Source organism: Malaclemys terrapin, chromosome 2 (assembly GCF_027887155.1).
Source record: "Malaclemys terrapin pileata isolate rMalTer1 chromosome 2, rMalTer1.hap1, whole genome shotgun sequence".
NCBI lineage: Eukaryota > Metazoa > Chordata > Testudines > Emydidae > Malaclemys > Malaclemys terrapin.
Window position 1 is genome coordinate 68,460,979 of NC_071506.1, and position 20,354 is coordinate 68,481,332.

At 43.0% G+C, this 20,354-nt stretch overlaps 1 protein-coding gene across 1 annotated transcript in view; it reads left to right on the forward strand.

The window, feature by feature from the left end:
* The window catches only part of LYPLA1 (lysophospholipase 1), a 37,109-nt gene continuing 16,755 nt past the window's right edge, over window positions 1–20,354 (forward strand). The window contains exons 1-4 of the mRNA XM_054017335.1: window positions 1–274; window positions 1,402–1,433; window positions 10,787–10,852; window positions 17,255–17,302. Of these exons, the coding sequence (XP_053873310.1) occupies window positions 206–274; window positions 1,402–1,433; window positions 10,787–10,852; window positions 17,255–17,302 (215 nt within the window). The 5' untranslated portion in view covers window positions 1–205. The remainder of the gene's footprint in view (window positions 275–1,401; window positions 1,434–10,786; window positions 10,853–17,254; window positions 17,303–20,354) is intronic.

The window sequence follows — 20,354 nt, forward strand, 5'->3', positions numbered from 1 at the left end:
CCGCTCCATGCGCGTGCCTGCGCATGGGGGTTAGGGGGGAAGGGGTTGGTGACACAAGCCCAACCCCCCCCCTCCCGCCCTCCGACTCTTATTCGCAGCGTTTTGCTCCCTGCTGCCGCCCCTTACGCCTCTCCCCTCCCCTTGGCCCGGTGCCTGCCCCTCCTCCCGGCCAGTGTGTCCCGCTGGCCGCCCCGGAGCCCAGTGTATGTGCGGCAACAACATGTCCGCGCCGCTCCCCGCCATCGTCCCGGCCGCCAGGAAAGCAACCGCCGCGGTGAGTCCGGGCCTGGCGGCCCGGGGGAGCAGGGGTTGAGCGGCTCCGTCCTGGGGGCGAGGCGCGCGCGGTGCACGCTCTGGCCTGCGGGCCGTGCCCCGCAGAGCGGCGGGTCTCTGTTCCCCGCTGTAACCGCCCGGGCCCCGTGTGCGCGCCCCTCGTGCTCCGGTTCCCTGTCCGCCTTGGGAAGCCGGGCCGGGCCCCTGACTCGCTTCTGCCCCGGGAGCGCGGCGGAGATCCGCTGGCAAACTGCACCGTCCTGGCCGCGGCCGATGTGATGTGTCCGCACGGCCCTGCTGCTGCCTCGTCCTGCTTGTCTTCTGCGGCGGGGTGCGGGGAAGTTCTACCCACGTGCAATGATATTAGGGGCTCTCTCCCTGCCGCCTTCTGTCTTACCTTGCGAGCTGTGCGGTGTTATATTGGGTTTTTTTTTAATGTTTCATTTAGTGGAATTAACTTCAGATGTTGGATGAGATGAAGGTCGTTGATGATGTCATTTGACTGACAAGTGTCCCTAGTTGTCGTCTCTTAATAAATTGTATGTTTTGCAAGAAATTAAATATAACTAATTGCTAGACAATATCTGGAGTCACCCCCTTTAGTGAAAAGAAGGAGCAAGCAAACAAGATCTGTAGCAAACCTTACCTCCAAAAGGAGAGAGAGATGACTAACAGAAGCAAAATGATTTCTTTGGTCTAACTTGGTTATTATGGCAGTAACCTAATAAACTAAGTTGCAGGGAGATGCTTTTAGGGAAGGAAATATGGGATAAAAATGCAGTGAGGGATTTTATTAGGACTTGGAGAAACTTTTACCCAAAATAATGTTTGCGCTTGGTAGTGCACAGATTTTATAGTATATGGTTTTGTAATAATTTACCAACGGTCATGGTGTCACTGCCCATTTAAAAATCAAGACTGGATGTTTTTCTAAACAAATATGCTCTAGGAATTATTTTGGGGACGTTCTGTGGCCTGTGCTGTACAGGTGATCAGACTCATAATGGTCTCTTCTGGCCTTAGAATTTATGAATGTGTCACAGCTGTTTCTTTCCTTAAAGAAAAAACAAACAAGGGAATTAGGCATGAAACAACTACTTTTAACTCTTGTTTTTTTTTTAATTTTAGGTCATATTTCTTCATGGATTGGGAGATTCTGGGTAGGTATAATTGTTTACTGATCTGTATCTAACTTATCTTACAGTTTGAGATTTCTGGGTTGTAAGACATGAGTGGTTGTAACTAGTTGCTGTTTCTCACAAATTAATTACACTGCCACTATTTGCAGAGTTTATGACAAATGCTGAAGAGGTAGCCATGCTAGTTTTTAAAAACTCCCACAAAAACTACAAGCCAAAATACCTTTCTGTCTCTTTATTTAAGTGGTTTTAATGTAATACAAAAACTAAATCAGTTAAACCCTATTAAAAAATATTACCTACATCTGGGAGTAATCATTGAGTTGAACTAGCTGTCTTGTCCCCATTCTTCCCTAAAACTTTGTGTGGGAGAAGCAGGAAAGCCTATTTGTAAGTATTCTAAATTCAACTTGATAGTCACTCATAAGCCTCATTCATGCAAAAATTTAAGCATATGCTTAGTAACCCAGCTCTGAAGACATAGTTGAGAGCTGCAGTGGCTGGCGGGGCACACAGCTCTAAAGGCAGGGTCACTGCCAGCAGCAGCACAGAAGTAAGGGTAACAATACACATCTGCAAAACTTGCTATATATGCTGTGACCAACCTGCAAAAAAATGTGATTTCTCTGATTTAAGTAGACCCCTGTTTATAGTGAGTATGGTCATATGGTTAATGTTTTATGGTAAATGTTATAGTTAGTGTTACCTGTTAATTGTCTGGTTCCACTCCTTTTCTTGACACTAAATATTTAAGGCAGGATAGTAGGATTTGAAATGGGACATTGAAAGAAACTGGGTGGTTTTATGGTCCTGGGGAAGAAAAAGATTGAGTTACTCTTCTAAAGACATCATACTTTTCAAACAGACCTTTTAGTTATCAAGTGAAGATATGTTTAGTTAGTTAGTTAGTACCCATTATGCCTCTGGCGTTTAGGGCAGTGACGAAGCTCCTCCACTCCTGTCTGTTTCTGGCAAGTCTTTCAATGGTCCCCCAGCTGTGGAAGGTTTTTCAGCTTCCACAGCTCTTCACCATATTGTTTTCGAGTGGCCTCATTTTCGCTTGCCTTCACATGTCCATCTTAGTGCTATTCTGGTGATGGAATCAGTTTCCATCCAAAGCACATGGCCAATCCATCTCCAAGGCCTCCTGATAATGATAGTACTCATATTTTCTTGGCTGCATTGTATGAATAGGTTTTGGTTTGAGCTTGTTCTGGGCCAAAAGATACGGAGGATTTTTCTGAGGCAGGTTGTATGGAATGAAGACAGTTTGGACATGTCATACTTTGTCATTCCCCAGGATTAGAGCCCTGTGCAGATATAAATTTATATCTGCGGATGCAAATCAGTATCCGCAGAACCGCAGGACTCTCCTGGGAACTACAGCGGCGAAAGGAGCAGAACATGGGGCTGCCGCTCCCTGGAGCCAGCACTCCACACTGGCTGCTCCTCCGGCGTGGCTATACCGCCCCCAGCCCTGCCTACTGGGGCAGGCACCCAGCTCACTGGCAGCTGTCCCTGGTCACACTCTTGTGTTCAAGAGGCATGCATGCCCCCAGACAGGAGAAACAGACAGCTGTGTGGAAGAGACGGGGGTGGGGCTCTGGGCAGTACAACCACGCTAGAGGAGCTGCCGATGGGGGGCGCTGGTTCCTGGGAATGGTGGCCCCATGTTCTGCTCCTTTTGCCACTGCGGTTCCTGGGAGAGCCCTGCGGTTCCACGGATCACGATTTATATCCATGAATATCTGCATTCGCGGATATAAATTTGTGTCTGTGCAGGGCTCTACCCAGCATTATGTACTATAAAGTAGTGTTGAAAGTATGCAGCTCTGATCAATCTTAAATTTGGTTTTGGTGTTGTATTTTGATGATTTCCAGACTGTATTGAAGCTACATTAGACTATGTTCAATACATCCTCGCTTGTTTCCAAAATGTCTCATAGGTTTCAGATTGGAGTTTTTCTGGGGACTTGTAGCTCTTTTATTTTTGTTGTGTTTGTCACAGGCAGTCAGAGTAGTCAGGTTCCTGTTTGTCATCATTGGAGCAAAAGAAATATATACAGCTGCTATAAAGATTTCAGTATACACCTGTATATTTATGCAATGTTTCTTTTTCAACTTGGCAGTTCTGATGCCCAGTTGGAAAGAATCTCAAAATCCTTGCTTAATTAGTTCTCCTCAGACTCAGTTTCTTTTTGACTTGTTAGTACTGCTAGTTTCCAAAATAAGGGGTTCAATACAGTAAGGAGAAAGTAGTAACTAAATGTTAATTCAGGCTTAAGTAGACTTAGACTTTGGAGCCTATAGTATGGAGTCTGATTAGGTGGAAGGAATAGAGGAGACTTGAGGCTTTTATTTATGTGATCTTCCATCAAATGTTCAGTTCCTCAAGGGAACATGTGCACAGTCTTAATGGATTAGGCCTTTTGAGAGGGTTAAGACTTCAGAACATAAGAACGGCTATACTGGGTCAGACCAAAGGTCCATCAAGCCCAGTATCCTGTCTACCGACAGTAGCCAATGCCAGGAGCCCCAGAGGGAGTGAACCTAACAGGTAATGATCAAGCGATCTCTCTCCTGCCATCCATCTCCACCCTCTGACAAACAGAGGCTAGGGACACCATTCCTTACCCATCCTGGCTTATAGCCATTAATGGACTTAACCTCCATGAATTTATCTAGGTCTCTTTTAAACCCTGTTATAGTCCTACCTTTCACAACCTCCTCAGGCAAGGAGTTCCACTGGTTGACTGTGCACTGTGTGAAGAACTTCCTTTTATTTGTTTTAAACCTGCTGCCCATTAATTTCATTTGGTGGCCCATAGTTCTTATATTATGGGAACAAGTAAATAACTTTTCCTTACACACTTTCTCTACACCACTCATGATTTTATATACCTCTATCAGATCCCCCCTTAGTCTCCTTTTTTCCAATATGAATTTTTATTTAGATCATTTCAATAAAGCTTTTTCTTCCAGTTAGAAGTACCATCCTATATTCTATAGGCCTGATACAAAGCCCGATGAAGTCAGTGGGAATCTATCAATTTACGTAGCCTTCTGATCAGGCCCTACATTAATAACTCATTTTTTTACTTGTTTTAAAAATAAAAGTAATCATGGTGTTTTTAATATTTTTTCTATCCCAGCCAATTTAACAAACTTGTACTCATCTGCTTAAAAGTTAAGATCTTTCAGGGAAAATTGATTGTTGATTTAAAAAAAAATCTTTTTAGTATTCATAGATTTAATATATACATTATAGTGTGAGCAGCATATTTAATGGAGATAGGCTATTTCCTAGAACTGGAAGGGACTTTGAAAGGTCATCGAGTCCAGCCCCCTACCTTCACTAGCAGGACCAAGTACTGATTTTGCCCCAGATCCCTAAGTGGCCCCCTTAAGGATTGAACTCACAACCCTGGGTTTAGCAGGCCAATGCTCAAACCACTGAGCTATGATAGCTCTACAATTTCGCTCATGCATGAAAAAGCTGCTTCCAGCAGTGACTGGTTTCTTTTATATATAACAGGGTCACTTATTCGTATGTTAAGCATGCTCTGAAACATTGCTCCATTTAAAAAAAAAAAAAAAAAGTAATTAGGCATTTGAAAACAAATTGCCTTAAGAGTTGAGCAGAATTTGTTCATCTTTGTTATACAGACTTTTATGTACTGATTAGAAATCTCTTGTAACTGGATAATAACTTTGCAATGGTTGTAGTCAATTAAATTTCTCTCTAACTTCTGTGCCTAGTGTAGGTCATAGGAACCTTGAAAAAAAATCTTCGCATTGAAGCTGGATGGGATTTTTTTTTTAAATTGAAACTGACCTTTGAAATTTAAGTGTTAATAAACAGCACTCCTAGCTTTGGTTACTACCTGCAACAACAAAAATATACTTTCTGCTTCAAAAAACCTTTTCACCACCACCATGTTACTTGATTTTTACCTTGTAAATTACTGTGAATGTTAACAAATCAGAAAATAATAGTGGTGGAACATACATGTTTTGATGCATATGGGATGATGCATTTTAAGATGGTGCCCTTTTTAGACTAGCTTAGTTCAAAGGCAGCCTTAAGTGCTGAGGTGGTATGTACACCTCAAAGAATTAGTTACGGGTAAATAATACTACTTTTTGCCTCCTTTGCCACCAAGAGTCCAGTCATGCAAAGCCATACTCAGACATGTTATTCGGACTTCACTAAGACTACTACTTGCATGAATAAATCTTTGTAGACTCCGCTCTTAAATCTTGCGTTCAGTTTTGCAAGCAGCCAGGCCAGCATTCTGCAGTTTCCTGACTGACCAAGTCACCAATGGAGATTGATTGATTGATTTTGATTGATAAGAGGTTTTATCTGTCAAATTACAAAATAAACCACACTGCTTCATAGAGGGACTTTACTTTCTTCCCTTATCAAAACCTTTCCATTGTTTAATTATTTTTACTTTCACAGGCATTGAGCTTCTATCTGATTATATTTTCACCTCCCTTGGGGTTAGTTTTATTAAATTTAACATTGCAGGACTTGTGCTAATGAGCTCTGGGTTTTCTAAATGAGTCCACAACATCCATGCCATCCTCTGGGTTTGTGATAGCTGGAGGAATAAGAAAGCTCTGAAACTCAGTGCTGTGTTCAGTATGCTGAACAACATGCAGCTCATCAAAAACTGAATTTTGTATTTTATATGCCAATTTTAAATGTAGAATTACTCTAATTTTTCACTGACCCTCATTGTGTGGAGGTGTTGAGGGGAAAGATATTTGGATTACTTGAATGCAAGGAAATTAATCTTTAATCTACTTGTTTTTGTTTTGAGTTACTGCAACCTTAAGTGTGTAGAATCATCCACTGTATGTAGACATATACATCTGTAGAGACAACAGTAAGAGTTGGGAAACAGTAGGAGTTTCAAATCTCCTAGCTACTTCAAGTTACTGTTCATGTGGCTTCTATATATGGTGTGATTGTGTCCTTTGCACAGGAGTTCAGGAACTTCAATAGCAATGTCCAGCAGAGGTTGTGCATGCCCCTTTCATAAAGGGCAGCATATCCCTGCTCCCCCTCAGCTCCTTCTAACTGCCCTTTGGCAGAGAGTCAAAACAGAGTAGCATTCGCTTTAGCTAGTTACTGTGTTTCTTAGTATATGGTAATTGAGTTTCCTTGTTTGTTACTAATTTAGCTAATTACATTAGACAGCCAATTTCATTTGTTAGTCTGTTCCTGATAGGAGGCTGGCAGATTAAATTGACTGAGGATAGTCAGTTTCATTTGTTAGCTAGTTTTTTTTAAAAAGCATTTTAGATAGGGTTCCAGTACAGACTTATGCCAGATCCCCATTTACCAGGATTTAAGTCAGTGCGGGTCAGAGAATTGTTCTTCTCACAGGTATACATGACCTCTGCTTAGGAGAAGTTCATTTTCCATCAAAGTGTGCTATTTATAGGACTTTTAAAAACACACTCATAAATCTAGGGAATATAGACCGAGCCTGTTCCTCATGGAGAAATCAATAAGACCTCAGTCTGACTCTGGACTGCAGCAGCTTCAGGGATCCTTGGGTGCACTATCTGAGACCCAGCCTGTAAACACACCCCAAACTAGGGAGGTAACTGATCTCCATACCCCTTAGCAGGCACTGCTCTTTTAAGTGCACTCAGGCTTGTCTGTTGGAGCAGTGAGTAATCCCTGCTGCTCATGGAGTTAAAGACAACTCTAAGATCTCCCACAAGGAAGATGTCATCTTCCCTGGTACAACAAAAGAGGAGGAGAGAATTCCATGCATCAAAGGAGCTGCTGAATGTGGCAGGGAGAAAATCCTCTCACAGGAAGAGCATGGTACCAAAAGGATCTGCCTCTCCTTCAGCCCAAAATCTTAAGGGGTCACTGAAAACTTCTTTGATGTGGGCTTCCATGGTAATGTGGAAGCAATCTAAACCTACCCCAGCATGGTCAGATGCTCCTGCACCAGAACACCAGCAGCCTGGTTCCTCAGTCTTCAGACAGCATCAGCAAGCTCAGTCTTGGTGGCATTGAGAGCACTTCCTTCTGAGCAGGGGGATGGACTAGATGACCTCCTGAGGTGCCTTCCAACCCTGATATTCTATGATTCTATAAGGGGCAGAGGGCAGTTACAGTACTGAGCAAGCCTTCCCCTCTTACAAGTGAGGCTCTGGGAACCTCTCCAGCACTCTTTTTAAGAAAAGCAGCAGACATCAGGATAACTCCTGCGCTTCAGTCTCCTTACTGCACTCTTGTCCTTTTTCAGCTAAATCTAAATCACCATTAGAACAACCCAGGATGCCAGTCATAAACATTTCACTGGGCTCCCCTATACAAAAACATGATGGGCAGTCTGCTTCACAAATGTCAGTACAGCTGTCAGTCTCTGTCATTCCTTCTGAGGATTCTTCATTCTCATCAGGATCATCTTCTCAGGTAACTAGAAGGGGTCAGTCACCAGACCTTTGGTCACTCTTGCCTACTCCATCTTGATTCAAAAGTCACACTAAAAAGGACTATGCTATGGATGTCACTTTCAGGGCTTTATCTCAAGACCTAAGTTTTTTTTCCTTGAGGACAACCACCATCCTTATGGATTTCAGGCTTGGATGTATTGGCCCCTCTGGTTTCAGCATTCAAAACCGACCAACCATTTTTCTGCTTTCATCCGAGATTCCATTCTGACTCCTCAGATGACCTGTCAGGCTGTAACAAAGTCATCCTGATATCAGAACCTCAACACAGCGTCTCTGGGGGAGAGGATGAAGAGGTGTAAGATGAACTTTCATCCAGTGCTTTCTCTTCTCCTTCCCCAGAAGAAACTTCCACATCCTTAACGAGGGATGACTTTTAAAGCATATCAGGAACTTTTCAAAAGAATGGCAAACTTTCTACACATTCTATTCCTGGGGGGATTCTGCGAGACTGTGTGCCCACAGAAAAAAAAGCCCCCCCCCCCCTGCAGATTTCCTGCTTTTCCCTGCAGAAAATGGCAGGGAAGCCAGGGGTGGGGTGGGGGTGGACCTTGTGTGCAGTTTTTGGGAGGGATTGCCCCCCAAACAGAGGCGAGGCATGGGGAGGGGCACACAGGGTTACGTGCCATGGCTCTCCCTCCTCCCCCATTTCTGCAAACACAGAGCTGCCCAACTCAGAGGTCTCAGGCTTCCCTGATTCTGCAGCTGAATGCAGCATCCTGGGTCCTAGTTCCAGTTGTGTTCTCCTTTTGTGTGTTGGGAGCCTTACTATTTTCTGTGGAACAGTGAGTGCCCGTGGTGGGGATGGAATAGGGCAGGGGGAGGAGAGGGGGATGAAGAAGAAAAGGGGATAGAGGAATCGCAGGGGGAAGCAACGCCACATTTCAGGCTCCCCCCTCGGCAGCAGCTGGGGTTCCCTTGTTAAGCAGGCCTATTGAACCAGCACCCTGAGAGGCCCATCCCTCCTACACCTGGACCCCTCTGACCAGACCCCCACTCCAATGAGCCCCAACCAGCTGCACCTGGATCCCCACCCCATCAAGCCCCAGCACCCAGACCCCCTCACTGAGCCCCCAGACACCCTCTAAGCCCCATCTCTTCACACCCAGACCCCCCCCCCCCCCGCTGAACTCAACCACAATCACCTGGATCCCCTGCAGAGTCCCATTGCTCCTGCACCCGGAACCCCCCAATGAGCCCCTGTGTATCCAGATCTCCCACTGAGCTGCCTGTATCCAGATTGCCCCATACAGAAACCTCTCACCCCACACCTGGACCCCCCCCCGACAGTAAGCTCCTCCACACTTGGATCCTGCTGGATTGAGCTTGCCCAGCCACACCTGGTGTGCCTGGCATAGAAGGGCAGGGCCCTGAGGTGTTTCTGGGTCACTCCCAGCCCTTGCACTGTGTCAGGGTCAGGTGCAGCCTCACAGTTGAGTCCCTGTACTGGAGAAGGTGGGGCCTTCAGAATGATCTCCCAATGCAACCAGTGACCTGTGCTCCTTACTGCCATGCTGGAGAGACGTTTATTTATTGACAAATAAAATTTACAGAATTTTAAAACATTGTGCACAGAATTTTTAATTTTTTTGGCGTAAAATTCCCTCAGGAATAATCCATTGGAAATGGTTCAAGACAAGGCAGATAAACTATTTGATATTTTGCAACCTGACACTCAGGACAGAATAGCCCTTCCTATTAATGAGGGAATTCTGTAACCTGCAAAGGAATTATGGACTACTCCACAATCTGTCAGCAACCTCAAAGAGCTGAACGAAAGTATCAAGTTTCTCCTAAAGAGTTTGAATATTTGTATTCACATCTGCCACCATCATCACTGATATTGATTTATCAGAGCTGCATACTTTCAACACTACTTCATAGTGCAGAATTCTGGGGAATGAGAAAGCTTGACATGTCCAAACTGTCTTCATTCCATACAACCTGCCTCAGAAATGTGCTTTAGTAGGATACCAATTGTGGAAAATTGCAGAACAACAACTTGCATATGTATGCTAGTCATTACTTCTTCATATCCGCTTCCAGAGCGGATACACAAGGGGAAGATGAGTCCTACAGTCTATTCAGATGAGCTCCTAGCTCCCACCCTCTTGATCACTGAATTGCTTGTTAATAATGAGTGGAAGCCACGTGCATAGGAACTCAAAGAAAGAATTGTTACTTAACTAATAGAAACTGTGGTTCTTCTAGATGTTCTGTGTATGTGAATCCCTTGATCCATCCTCCATTCCTGCAGCTCAGACACCTTGTGAAACTCTGGGTGGTGAGAAAGACCTTTGGGGGTGACCGGAGTCATGGTGCCCTTTATGCCCTTGGAGAGGGGGTGCAAGGACATAAAGGGCACATACGTGACTCCTGCTTTGATGCTGCTTTAGAAGTTTTGGAATTCTTTTGCAAGAGATTCAGCCACACCATGCGTGAGAGCCGCAAGCACAAAACATCTTGAAGAACCACAGTTGTTATAAGTGTTTTTTAGTGTTGTTTTTATGCAGCATAGATTTTTTTTTTTAGCGATATTCAAAAAAGTTTGAAAACAATTGAATTTGTGGCCTTGTCTATGTGTCTTTGAATAGATTGACACAGTAAATGTATCATCGACAGGCTTATAGCAAATGCTTTCTTAGAGAAATTACTGTTGGACAAGAAACTAGTTTTCTTTAGATGGGTTTACTACTTGTTATAAAGGAAGAACTTCTCTTTTAACATTGGTAATGCATTTTGTTTTAGATTCTTTTAGAAATGTCACCTGTAATGACATGACATTCCCTCTTATTTTAGCATTATTATGGCAACAGTGCTTAACTATTAAAGTTAACAGAATTAAACTAGCATGTGAAAATGCTATTTAACATACTTTTCTCCAACAGACATGGCTGGGCAGAAGCATTTGCAGGTATCAGAAGTCCACATATAAAATATATTTGTCCACATGCGTAAGTATATAACTTCTTTTTTCATCTTTTTCACTCTTTTTATTTAGGAAGTTTTACAAATTTACAGTTCCTTGCCATGTAAATATCAAAAACAAAACAATCATTACAACAGTTGGCTTTTGTTTCAAGACATTATACAGGACTAATATATATTAATCAGATATTCCTGTTTAAGACAGTGTTACCATATTATAAAGTGAGCATCATGAAAATACCTATGTTTCAGGTTTTTCACTATTTTCTAATGCAAGGCTACTATGTAGATTATATTTTATAAGGCCATTAGACAAATGTGAGAAGATGAAGTCGGTGAGATTTATGGGTACTCATCACTTCAGTTGACTACTGGCTATCTGCTTACTGAAAAAGTGCAGCTATATGCTTATTTAAAAAAAAGTTTTAAGTATTGATATGAATTACTTAAGCACCCCAGGTTTTGATTCATATTTTGCTTTGTTGCAAATATCTTAATCAGAGTGAATAAATAGAAAATTGGAAAATTGCTCAAATTCAACAACTAACTTCAATTTGACTATTTGTGTAAGTCTCTGCTTTCTGCAAGCTTTCAAATGGCCAAGTGTTACTCAACATGAATATTAGAAGCTAATTTTAAGAATTGATATTTACTTATCTCTGAATTGTATGCACTCCTTTGTAATACAAAATGCACACTGTTGGTTATTCATGTAGTTAGTATAAAGGTTCTCAAACTTTGGTCTGTGGGCTACTGCTGTGTTCTGCAAAACCCTTTTTGGGGAGTCTGGAGAGATGGCAGTCATACAAAGCTGACCCTCCTGCTTATTTCCAGCAGCTAACTTGCATTAAAAGACAACTAAAATACTTGATAACAAGCATCGGGTACTCCTGGGGGGGATTCTGTGCCAAAAAATTCAAAATTCTGCACCAAAGAAGCCTGCAAAATTCTGCATATTTTATTTGTCAAAATAATGCACTATAATCAAACCAGTTTCAATTGTTTTGGTAATTTACTTAAACTACAGTACAGAAAAAAGTCACAATAACTATTCAGCATTTCCTAAACACACACAAGTTAAGTTACAAACACTTGGTAACTAATATCCTGCATTCCAGTTCTAATCCTGGATTTTCATTTAAATTACATTACAGAACAGCCAAACAGCCAAAAAAACCCATGGAATGTCATTTTAAATTGCTCAGACTTTCACACATGAAAGTCATGCAGTTTTGTTAATCCAGGGATAGGCAAACTACAGGCCCGCCAGCCGTTTTAATCCGGCCCTCAAACGCCCGCTGGGGAGTGGGTTCTGGGGCTTGCCCCGCTCCAGCCGGGGAACAGGGTCGGGGTCTGCTCTGCATGTCTCCCAGAAGCAGTGTAATGTCCCCCCTCTGGGTCCTACATGTAGGGGCAGCCTGGGAGCTCCGTACACTGCCCTTCCCCAAGTGCCACCCCCGCAGCTCCCATTGCCTGGGAACCACCAGGAGCAGTGCCTGTGGATGGGCAGTGCGCAGCAGAGCCACCTGGCCATGCCTCTGCATAGGAGCTGGAGTGGGGATATGCCGCTGCTTCTGGGAGCCGCTTGAGGTAAGCGCCACCGGAGCCTGCACCTCTGAGCCACTTCCTCACGCCCCTGCCCCAGCCCTGATCCCCCTCCCACCCTCCAAACCCCTCTGTCCCAGCCAGGAGCACCCTCCTGCACCCCAGACCCCTCATCCCCAGTCCCACCCCGAGCCCACACCTCCAGCCAGAGCCCTCTGCCCCAGCCTGGAGCCCTCTCCCACACCCTGAACTCCTCATTTTTGGCCCCACCCCAGAGCCCACACCCCCAGCCAGACCCTTACCCCCTCCCACACTCCAACCCCAATTTTGTGAGCATTCATGGCCTGCCATACTATTTCCATACCCAGATGTGGTCCTCGGACCAAAAAGTTAGTACAGGAATGCGCAAATCATTGTCCTGGACCTGGCTGGGTACTTTAGGAAGTGCCTGGTTCTGATTGTCCAGACATTTTATTGACTGCTGGTAAATGTTTTATTTGCCTTTAAAATCTTTTTTTTTTTTTTTAAATAGGTAAGTAAAATAAATCCTGAGCTGTAATCTAACCCCATTGTGCCACTTTGGCACAGGAAAAAAGTGAGAAAGCACATAGATATTCCTATCTGAGGATTCCCTCACTGTCATTTATAATAAGGCTCCTTTACATCACTCTGGCAACGTAGGGGCCTTAAAACTTGCACAGGTTTTATGCTCGTGGGGGAATTGACTGAGGATGGGAACAGTTAACTAACAATAGGAACATCAACAACGTTACTACACAGTTAGGCTGCTACATTTGTGCTTCAGAGAATGAGATCAATTAACTAACAGGCAGGCTGCTACATTTCTGCCTCTAGCCTGCCTCGTGCATAATAAAAAGCCGTACCCTTCCACGCCAGTGAGCTGCAGTGGCAAGCGAGGGACAGACATTCTCTCTCTCTTTCTCTGTCCCTTGTTGGCACGCACGCATGCCCAGCCTCCCTCCCCCATCTCTGAGACTGGTCCAGATATGCTGCCAGGGAACAGGCGCGTGTCCCCTGGCAGATTTTTTTTTTTTTTTTTTTTTTGCGTTTTTCTGTGGGAGGCACAGAAAAAAAAATGCAGGTCATATGAATTTTGCACAGAATTCGCTTAGGAGTAACAGGACTCTACCTAGTAAACAAGGCATTAAACTATAGCTGGCATCTCTTTAACACTTAAAATCAGGGTGAGTAAAAGACCAATCTTGGTCTATTTTAAGAGAAACTCAGATTGTCTGTCCATCCTATGACTTAACTGTTCTTTCTGGGAAGAAGAGCATCTTGTCTCATTAGGGCAAAAGTAGTAGAGAGGTATCCCATGTTGTGATGAGCAGCAGCAGTCTTGAGAGATCTGTAGCAGGATTGATGGGGCAAGGGTGAACACTGTTGTGGAGTTCAGCATCTGGTTTCTATATAATAAAGCCAACCCGTTGAACTACTCTGCAGACCCATCTGAATGATAGCCCAGCACTCTCTGGACTCACTTTCCTGCTGGCCCTTTGCTCTTTTATTTTAAAATGTGATAGCTGTGTTTCCTGGTCCACATTCAGCACCTCTTGCAAACAGTTCATCTCCTACTTTCAGTGCGGTAGAGAGAGAAACCTGTGGATTGAAGTAAAGATGTTTCCGTTTCTCACCTGGCAAAGCAGAGTATAGCATGGAAGTGATCAGAGGCAGGGGGGCACCTAAGGGTACATCTGCACCTACAGTGACAAACTTAGAACCCATAGTTCATCATGGTTTCACTGTCAGTGGTGTTGGAAATAGTGGAAGCTGTAGCATAGGCAAGATCAAAGTGTTTTTGCCACTGTCATAGACCACATGGTGGTCTCAGCCATGCTTCTTTGCCTTTCCCATTCTTTAGTGGCTAGCTTTCTCCCTCTCCTTCCCTCCCCACACCCCCCCCAGGGGAGGGGAAAGAATGGGAGGTACTTATCTCTTTATCTTCCCATGCTCTCAGAATTTTAGCAGGTGGTGGGGTGAGGTGCAGCGCGGCACAGAAGAGCAAAATTGGATGAGGGGGAATCAATTTTCCCAAAATTACAATAAAACACGTGGCATTTTTTATTATCAGATCATTGGGCTATCTATAATAGCCTCCTCTGTCTGACAGTTGCCACTACCACATTATTCAGAGGAATGTGGAAGAAACCACATAATGGACAATTAAGATGTAATCTGCACACTGGAAGTTTCTTCTTAAATTGTTAGCAGCTGGCTTATTTCCTGAAACATAGGTGTCTGTCCTTTGCAAACACTTATATAATCTGTCTGAAACAACTATTTTCTCATGCATATAAATGCCTAATTCAGCACTTGGCCTTGACACATTGTGACAATTAAGTCCACTGCTAAATTATGCAGTGCGTGGTTTTAAAAAAAAATATCTGACCAGTATCATCCTCATCAGTTTTAAATTTGATGCCTTTCAATTTCATCAGTGTCCCTGGTTGTTTTTGAGGTGGCCTCTACGTATTGCCAATGGGATGCTCCTATTGTGGTTCCGAGCTTTGGAAACTTTATGGAAACCAGTACATCATAAGTACTTCATGTGAAATTGAACTTTTGGACCCAAGTTTGTAAAAGCATGTGTACCTAATTTCTTGCTTTATTTGGACAGTTTGAGATGTGAGGACATTATTTTCCATTCCCAGAGTGACTTTTGGGTTTCAGATCCAAGACTCTCTTCATTTCTAGTGTTAGTGTTGTATTATAGTTAGTTTTTTTCTTCTGGGTGCTTTGCTGTTAGCCAAACAGGCTTCCAGGGGGTTGATAAAGAATGGGATTTAAACTTTGTGCATTGTGCTTCTCCATGTAAATGGAGGTGGATATATACACCAGCTCTCTTTTAGGCTGGGCAAGCCCACTCCTCATACTACTGTTTGGAAGTAGGACCTTCACACATAATTCCTGCACCAATTGGCAGCAGAGGCCCTGGGCCTTAGCTGATGAGTCCTGAGTATCCAATCCTTGGATCTGACCTATGATTGGTTATCTACCCTTGCACTGGAAGAGAGTATGCTGCCAGGCAAGTCAGATGGAGAATTCTGTACCAGATGGGAGTTGGTGGCTTGCTTACTCTTACAGGCAACAAGATTTCATTGGGTCCAAGAATTGAGCTTTTTGGTGCTAGAATTTCATTAATAGTTATGCTGGAGATTGCTAGGTGTCTAAAAAACCTGGTACTAATCAAGCATCTATTGACCTATTGAGGCTGCAGAATTTCTTGGCACCAAAAAGGTTTGTATTCTTGGAACAGACTTTTGCAGCAGCTCCCTTGCTATTGCTGAAGTTTTTGCTTGGAGGAGGGCCATCAGTTTGTGTTCAAGTGAGTGAATCCACCTGCCATCTCAGCTTGTCTCTCAAGTGCCGCACTATTGCAGCCCAGACCTTTCAGGTATCCTAACTTCTTCCTGTGCGTCAGAGAACCAGTACCTTGATGGAATCTTAATTTGTTATTAACAGGGCTGATGGACTCATGTTTGAGCCCTTAAAATGGGACTCTTCTTTTTACAAAAGACAGCATGACTACCTCTATGAGAAGAGAGTTGCACAGGTTTTAATAATTTATCCTATTTTCACCATATTCTTCAGATATAGTCTTCTTACAAATTCATCTCAATTTTTTCTATATATTTGAAATTTCTGTGTGAATCGGACAATCTCATAGTTCTTTCCAAAACTTCATTATTTTCTGGAGGAAACAAGGTTCCACACCCCCATTTACAGGGGGTTTTGAGTTTTTTTTTTATATAGTTAGAACCAAAGACTTTAAGAAGTCAGCAAGACTTCTTGTAGCATAAAGAAAATGCCATTTCTACTTTAGGAGTTGCAAAGTGGAACAGGTTGTACAAGACCTGTTATGACTCAGCTAGGGTGAGAGTGCCTCAGAGTCTTAAAACTTTGTTACGACAGAAGTATCAATGATGTGCCTTCATAATGTTTCCATCGTAAACTACAAGCAGGGCTACTATGTGGATTTCTGTACATCCATTTATACATCACTGCTCTCAAATGGGTATCCAGATCTGATGTTTGCTTTGGGAGACTGAATCTGTAGAGTCCTGCACGGATACAAAATGTATATCCGCATCCAATCCGCAAAAATGATCCGTGGATATCCGCATTTGCAAGGCTCTATGGATATATTTAATTAGAACTCTTAAATCACTTTTCTGGGGGTTCTGCTGTTTGCTAGACTCCCATAAGTCTGAATGAGCAGAGGCCAATTGAAGAATAGTTACTTGTGCTAATACACCTCTACCCCGATATAACGTGACCCAATATAACATGAATTCGGATATAACACGGTAAAGCAGTGCTCGGGGGGGCTGCGTACTCCGGTGGATCAAAGCAAGTACGATATAACGCAGTTTCACCTATAACACGGTAAGATTTTTTGGCTCCTGAGGGCAGCGTTATATCAAGGTAGAGGTGTAATTGTGGTTCTTTGACATTGTTGCCTCTGAATATCTGCTCTACGTGGCCATTCTTTTCAGCGCATATAGCCAATTTTTCTTCTCTGTACCATTCGTATGCTTCTATTGTCTGTGCTTTTCATAGTCTCTCAGGGTTTTCATTCTGTTCTTAAGGAAATCAACTAATTATTTTAATCTGTTGCCTCAAAACCTATTGTAGTTCTGCTAAAAGACCAAAATTGGTCTAACTCATGTTTACCTTCAGTTTTAAAAATGAGAGAGCTGACACTGGTCATGCTTTAAAAATGGGATGAAAATATAGGAAACATCTAGCTTTACAACTTAACCTGAAATCTTGCAGCGATGCAGAAATAGTTATCTGATGTGTGGTGTTATGTCAACAAACCTTTGTATTAAATTATACCAATATTATTTCTCAATTTCTAGGCCAGTTATGCCAGTTTCTCTGAATATGAATATGGCCATGCCATCTTGGTAAGTACTTTCTGAATTAGAAATAATCATATATAAAGTCATAAGTGTTTATATTGATTGGACTTAACTCAAGGATGAGCTTGAATTGCTAGTTTTAATCCACTGTAAATGCAGAACAAACGTTCTAACAAAGGTTTCTCGTTAATAGTGTCAAACTGTCTCATCAGAAGCAAAAAAGAAATACTAGCTCTGAGAGAAAATTCATCAGACAGGGAAAAAGCAACTTTTAAAATTGAAAACATCAAATGTATAATATACATAACTCTTCAATCTGCTTGAAAGTTTGTATTCTTTGTGTGCTTGTTTACTTATGTTCCACTTCTGGTGTGCATGTGCCTCATGAGCTGTAGCTGGGAATGCTTTAGTCAGCTATATCTTTTGGTCATACCTGTTCCTTTGATGACCTTGAGCCCTGCTCCCCGAGGGTAGAAAGGGGATGGAACAACCAACTGACATTCATTTCCTTTCAGCTGCTCCTGGCTATGAGGTGGACCCAAATAGCAGTGTCCCCACTCCCTTTTTCAGTCACCTATTTTATTAGGATTGTGTAAATAGTTATTTAGACTAGGTATTTAGTGTAGTGTTTTTAGTAATTTTAGCTTTGTTTAGATTTATTTTCTGCCCTTTAAAGGGAGGGTCTGATATTTTGTCAGGACAGAAACCCCGGGCTTTACATTTTGAATCCTGTGGGGCTGGTACGCCCATGTATGACACACATTTAAGTTGTCTTTACTTTTTAGGTTCCGGATATGTAAAAGAAAAACATAAGGATTGTAATACTCTCGCCAAGAGGGCAGCTACATCTAGGACAACAGGATGAAGTTATTCCTTTTTGAGAAAAATATGAGGCCAGTCTCTGAAGCAGGTGGAATGTAGAATCCCCCAGTCTGGGACAATTCTCAGTGAAAAATGTCCTGGTAACTGCCTTAACCTCCAGGGGTCTGGCTGCTTTTGTGTCGGCAGCTGCGAGCAGTAACAGGTATCGCTCTTCTCAGGAGTGCAGAGGAAGATTTCACAGAGAAAGAGGTTTGGCTCACTCCCTGCTGTCTCTGGGATGAAGGGATCGCTGAAAGCAGCTAGTCATACATCAGTTTGACAGGAGGCAGCTGAGAAAGCCTCACCGGTGTCCGTTAGCACTGGAGCAGAGCTTTTTGCCGGCTGCTGTCAGTTTGCTGCTGGTACCATCTGCTCTGGACGCTGAGTCAGCTCTTTCATCTGTCTTCAGCACCAGTCCATTCTGAGCAGGTTTCTCCAGTGCAGGACAACTCTCTTGGCTGTCTGCGGCATGGGCTCGTTCTGAGCATGCTGCTCTGGCACTGATTCAGTTACAGCCCCTTGCAGTGCTGACTTCCTCAGGTGGCCTGAGAGAAGCAGCTGTCTGTGCCTGTTCATTCGGAGCCTGACTGCCCCTTAGTAAATGTTTTGTCAATCGGGATGCTTTCTAAGTCACCTGCGGGTTATTGTGGTGAGCCCCATCAGTGGGTATTTCTCCAAATCCCTCATGAGCAGCACCCCATCCTCTTCATTATCTTCCTTTTCTGATAATGGGGATGTTTTACCCTCTTACCCTTTGGGAGTAACTTTTTATGACTCATATGTTTGAGAGTCAGGTCATACATAGGATAAATATATAGGCATGTTAGTTCAAAAGCCTCTAGGTAGTACCCCCCTGCCCTGTCACATTCACTTCATCCATGTGGACCAACTGCTTCACTTCACTGGTGCCATATCCTAAATCAAAACTTTCCTCAGCTTCAATTTCTAGGGGTTAGATATCTTTTACCCAAGGATCCACCCGTCATGCAAAAGCAATCACAGTGATCTTGTACATATTGTTGAACCAGACTCTTCTCCACATCAGACTCTAAATGAACATGTACTTCTGCAACAAGTTTCTGAAACTATCCTAGAGCATATTCCATCCACGTCTTCACAGCGTGAACATATGGCTCCTCTTGAGGCATCGTCATTCGATAAGTCATTTCGGGAATTGGTCCACAGAATGACAGAAACTTTGGCAATCCCAGCTCAGACTTTCAACAAAATGGACATCTATTGGACGTTTTACATATCTCTCTACTGGATATACACTTGCCTTACCTTTAAATGAAGGCTTGTTAGAACCAATCTAGCTATTGTGGCAGACTATCATCTATCACCAACCTGTAAGATAGCTGAAAAAAGGTGTTAAGTCCCTTTGATAGGGTTTGAATATTTCTAAATACATCTTGTTTCAGGGTCTTTGGCACAGCTCAAGAGAAGTTGAAACATCAGTCTTTTAGAACTACTCCAAAGGAGAACAGGAAAAGAGTGGACCTCTTAGTAAAGAAGAGTTATTTGTTAGCTAGTCTTCAACTTCTCATAGTGAATTATCAGGTCCTTCTATCATGTTATAATTACCTTATGTAGAGCAAAGTTGCTGAAGATTTTGATAAACCTTTGTTAGACATCAGAGAGAAATTTAAATCTGTCTATGGAGGGTCAATTAATAGTTAAAACCCTCTTCACAAGCCTCCAGTCATGCTGCTAATGCAGCATCGAAGTCCATGGCAGCAGCAATTAGGCAGTGTGTCATGGCTCCAGCATTCTGGGTTTCCAAACAAGATTCATATTACACTGGAAGACCCTCCTTTGAAGGGAATCATCTGTTCTGTTCTAAAACTGACAAGTTGTTACATTGAAGGACTGTCTCGTAGCATGTCACACATTAGGCAGCTATGCTTCCCATTACAAGAAGCAGTCTTGATATCATACTCAAGCGAAACACTGTCACTACTCTATCATCTTTATCAGAGAACATCAGATTTCTTTAAGAAGAAACCATATATACATAGGAGGAGACCTTCATCGACTTCAAATGCTGCGAAGGCTGGCTCAGTAGTCATTTTGATGTGTATATCGAGAGCTGCCAACCAATCTGAGAGGATCTTTATACCTTCCCTACCCTCTATACCTTCCCTACCCTCTTTGGGTACCGTTTGCATTATTTTAGGGAACAGTATCACCAGCGACAAGTGGAGTACTGGAAATAATTCCAAAGATTATTCAATTC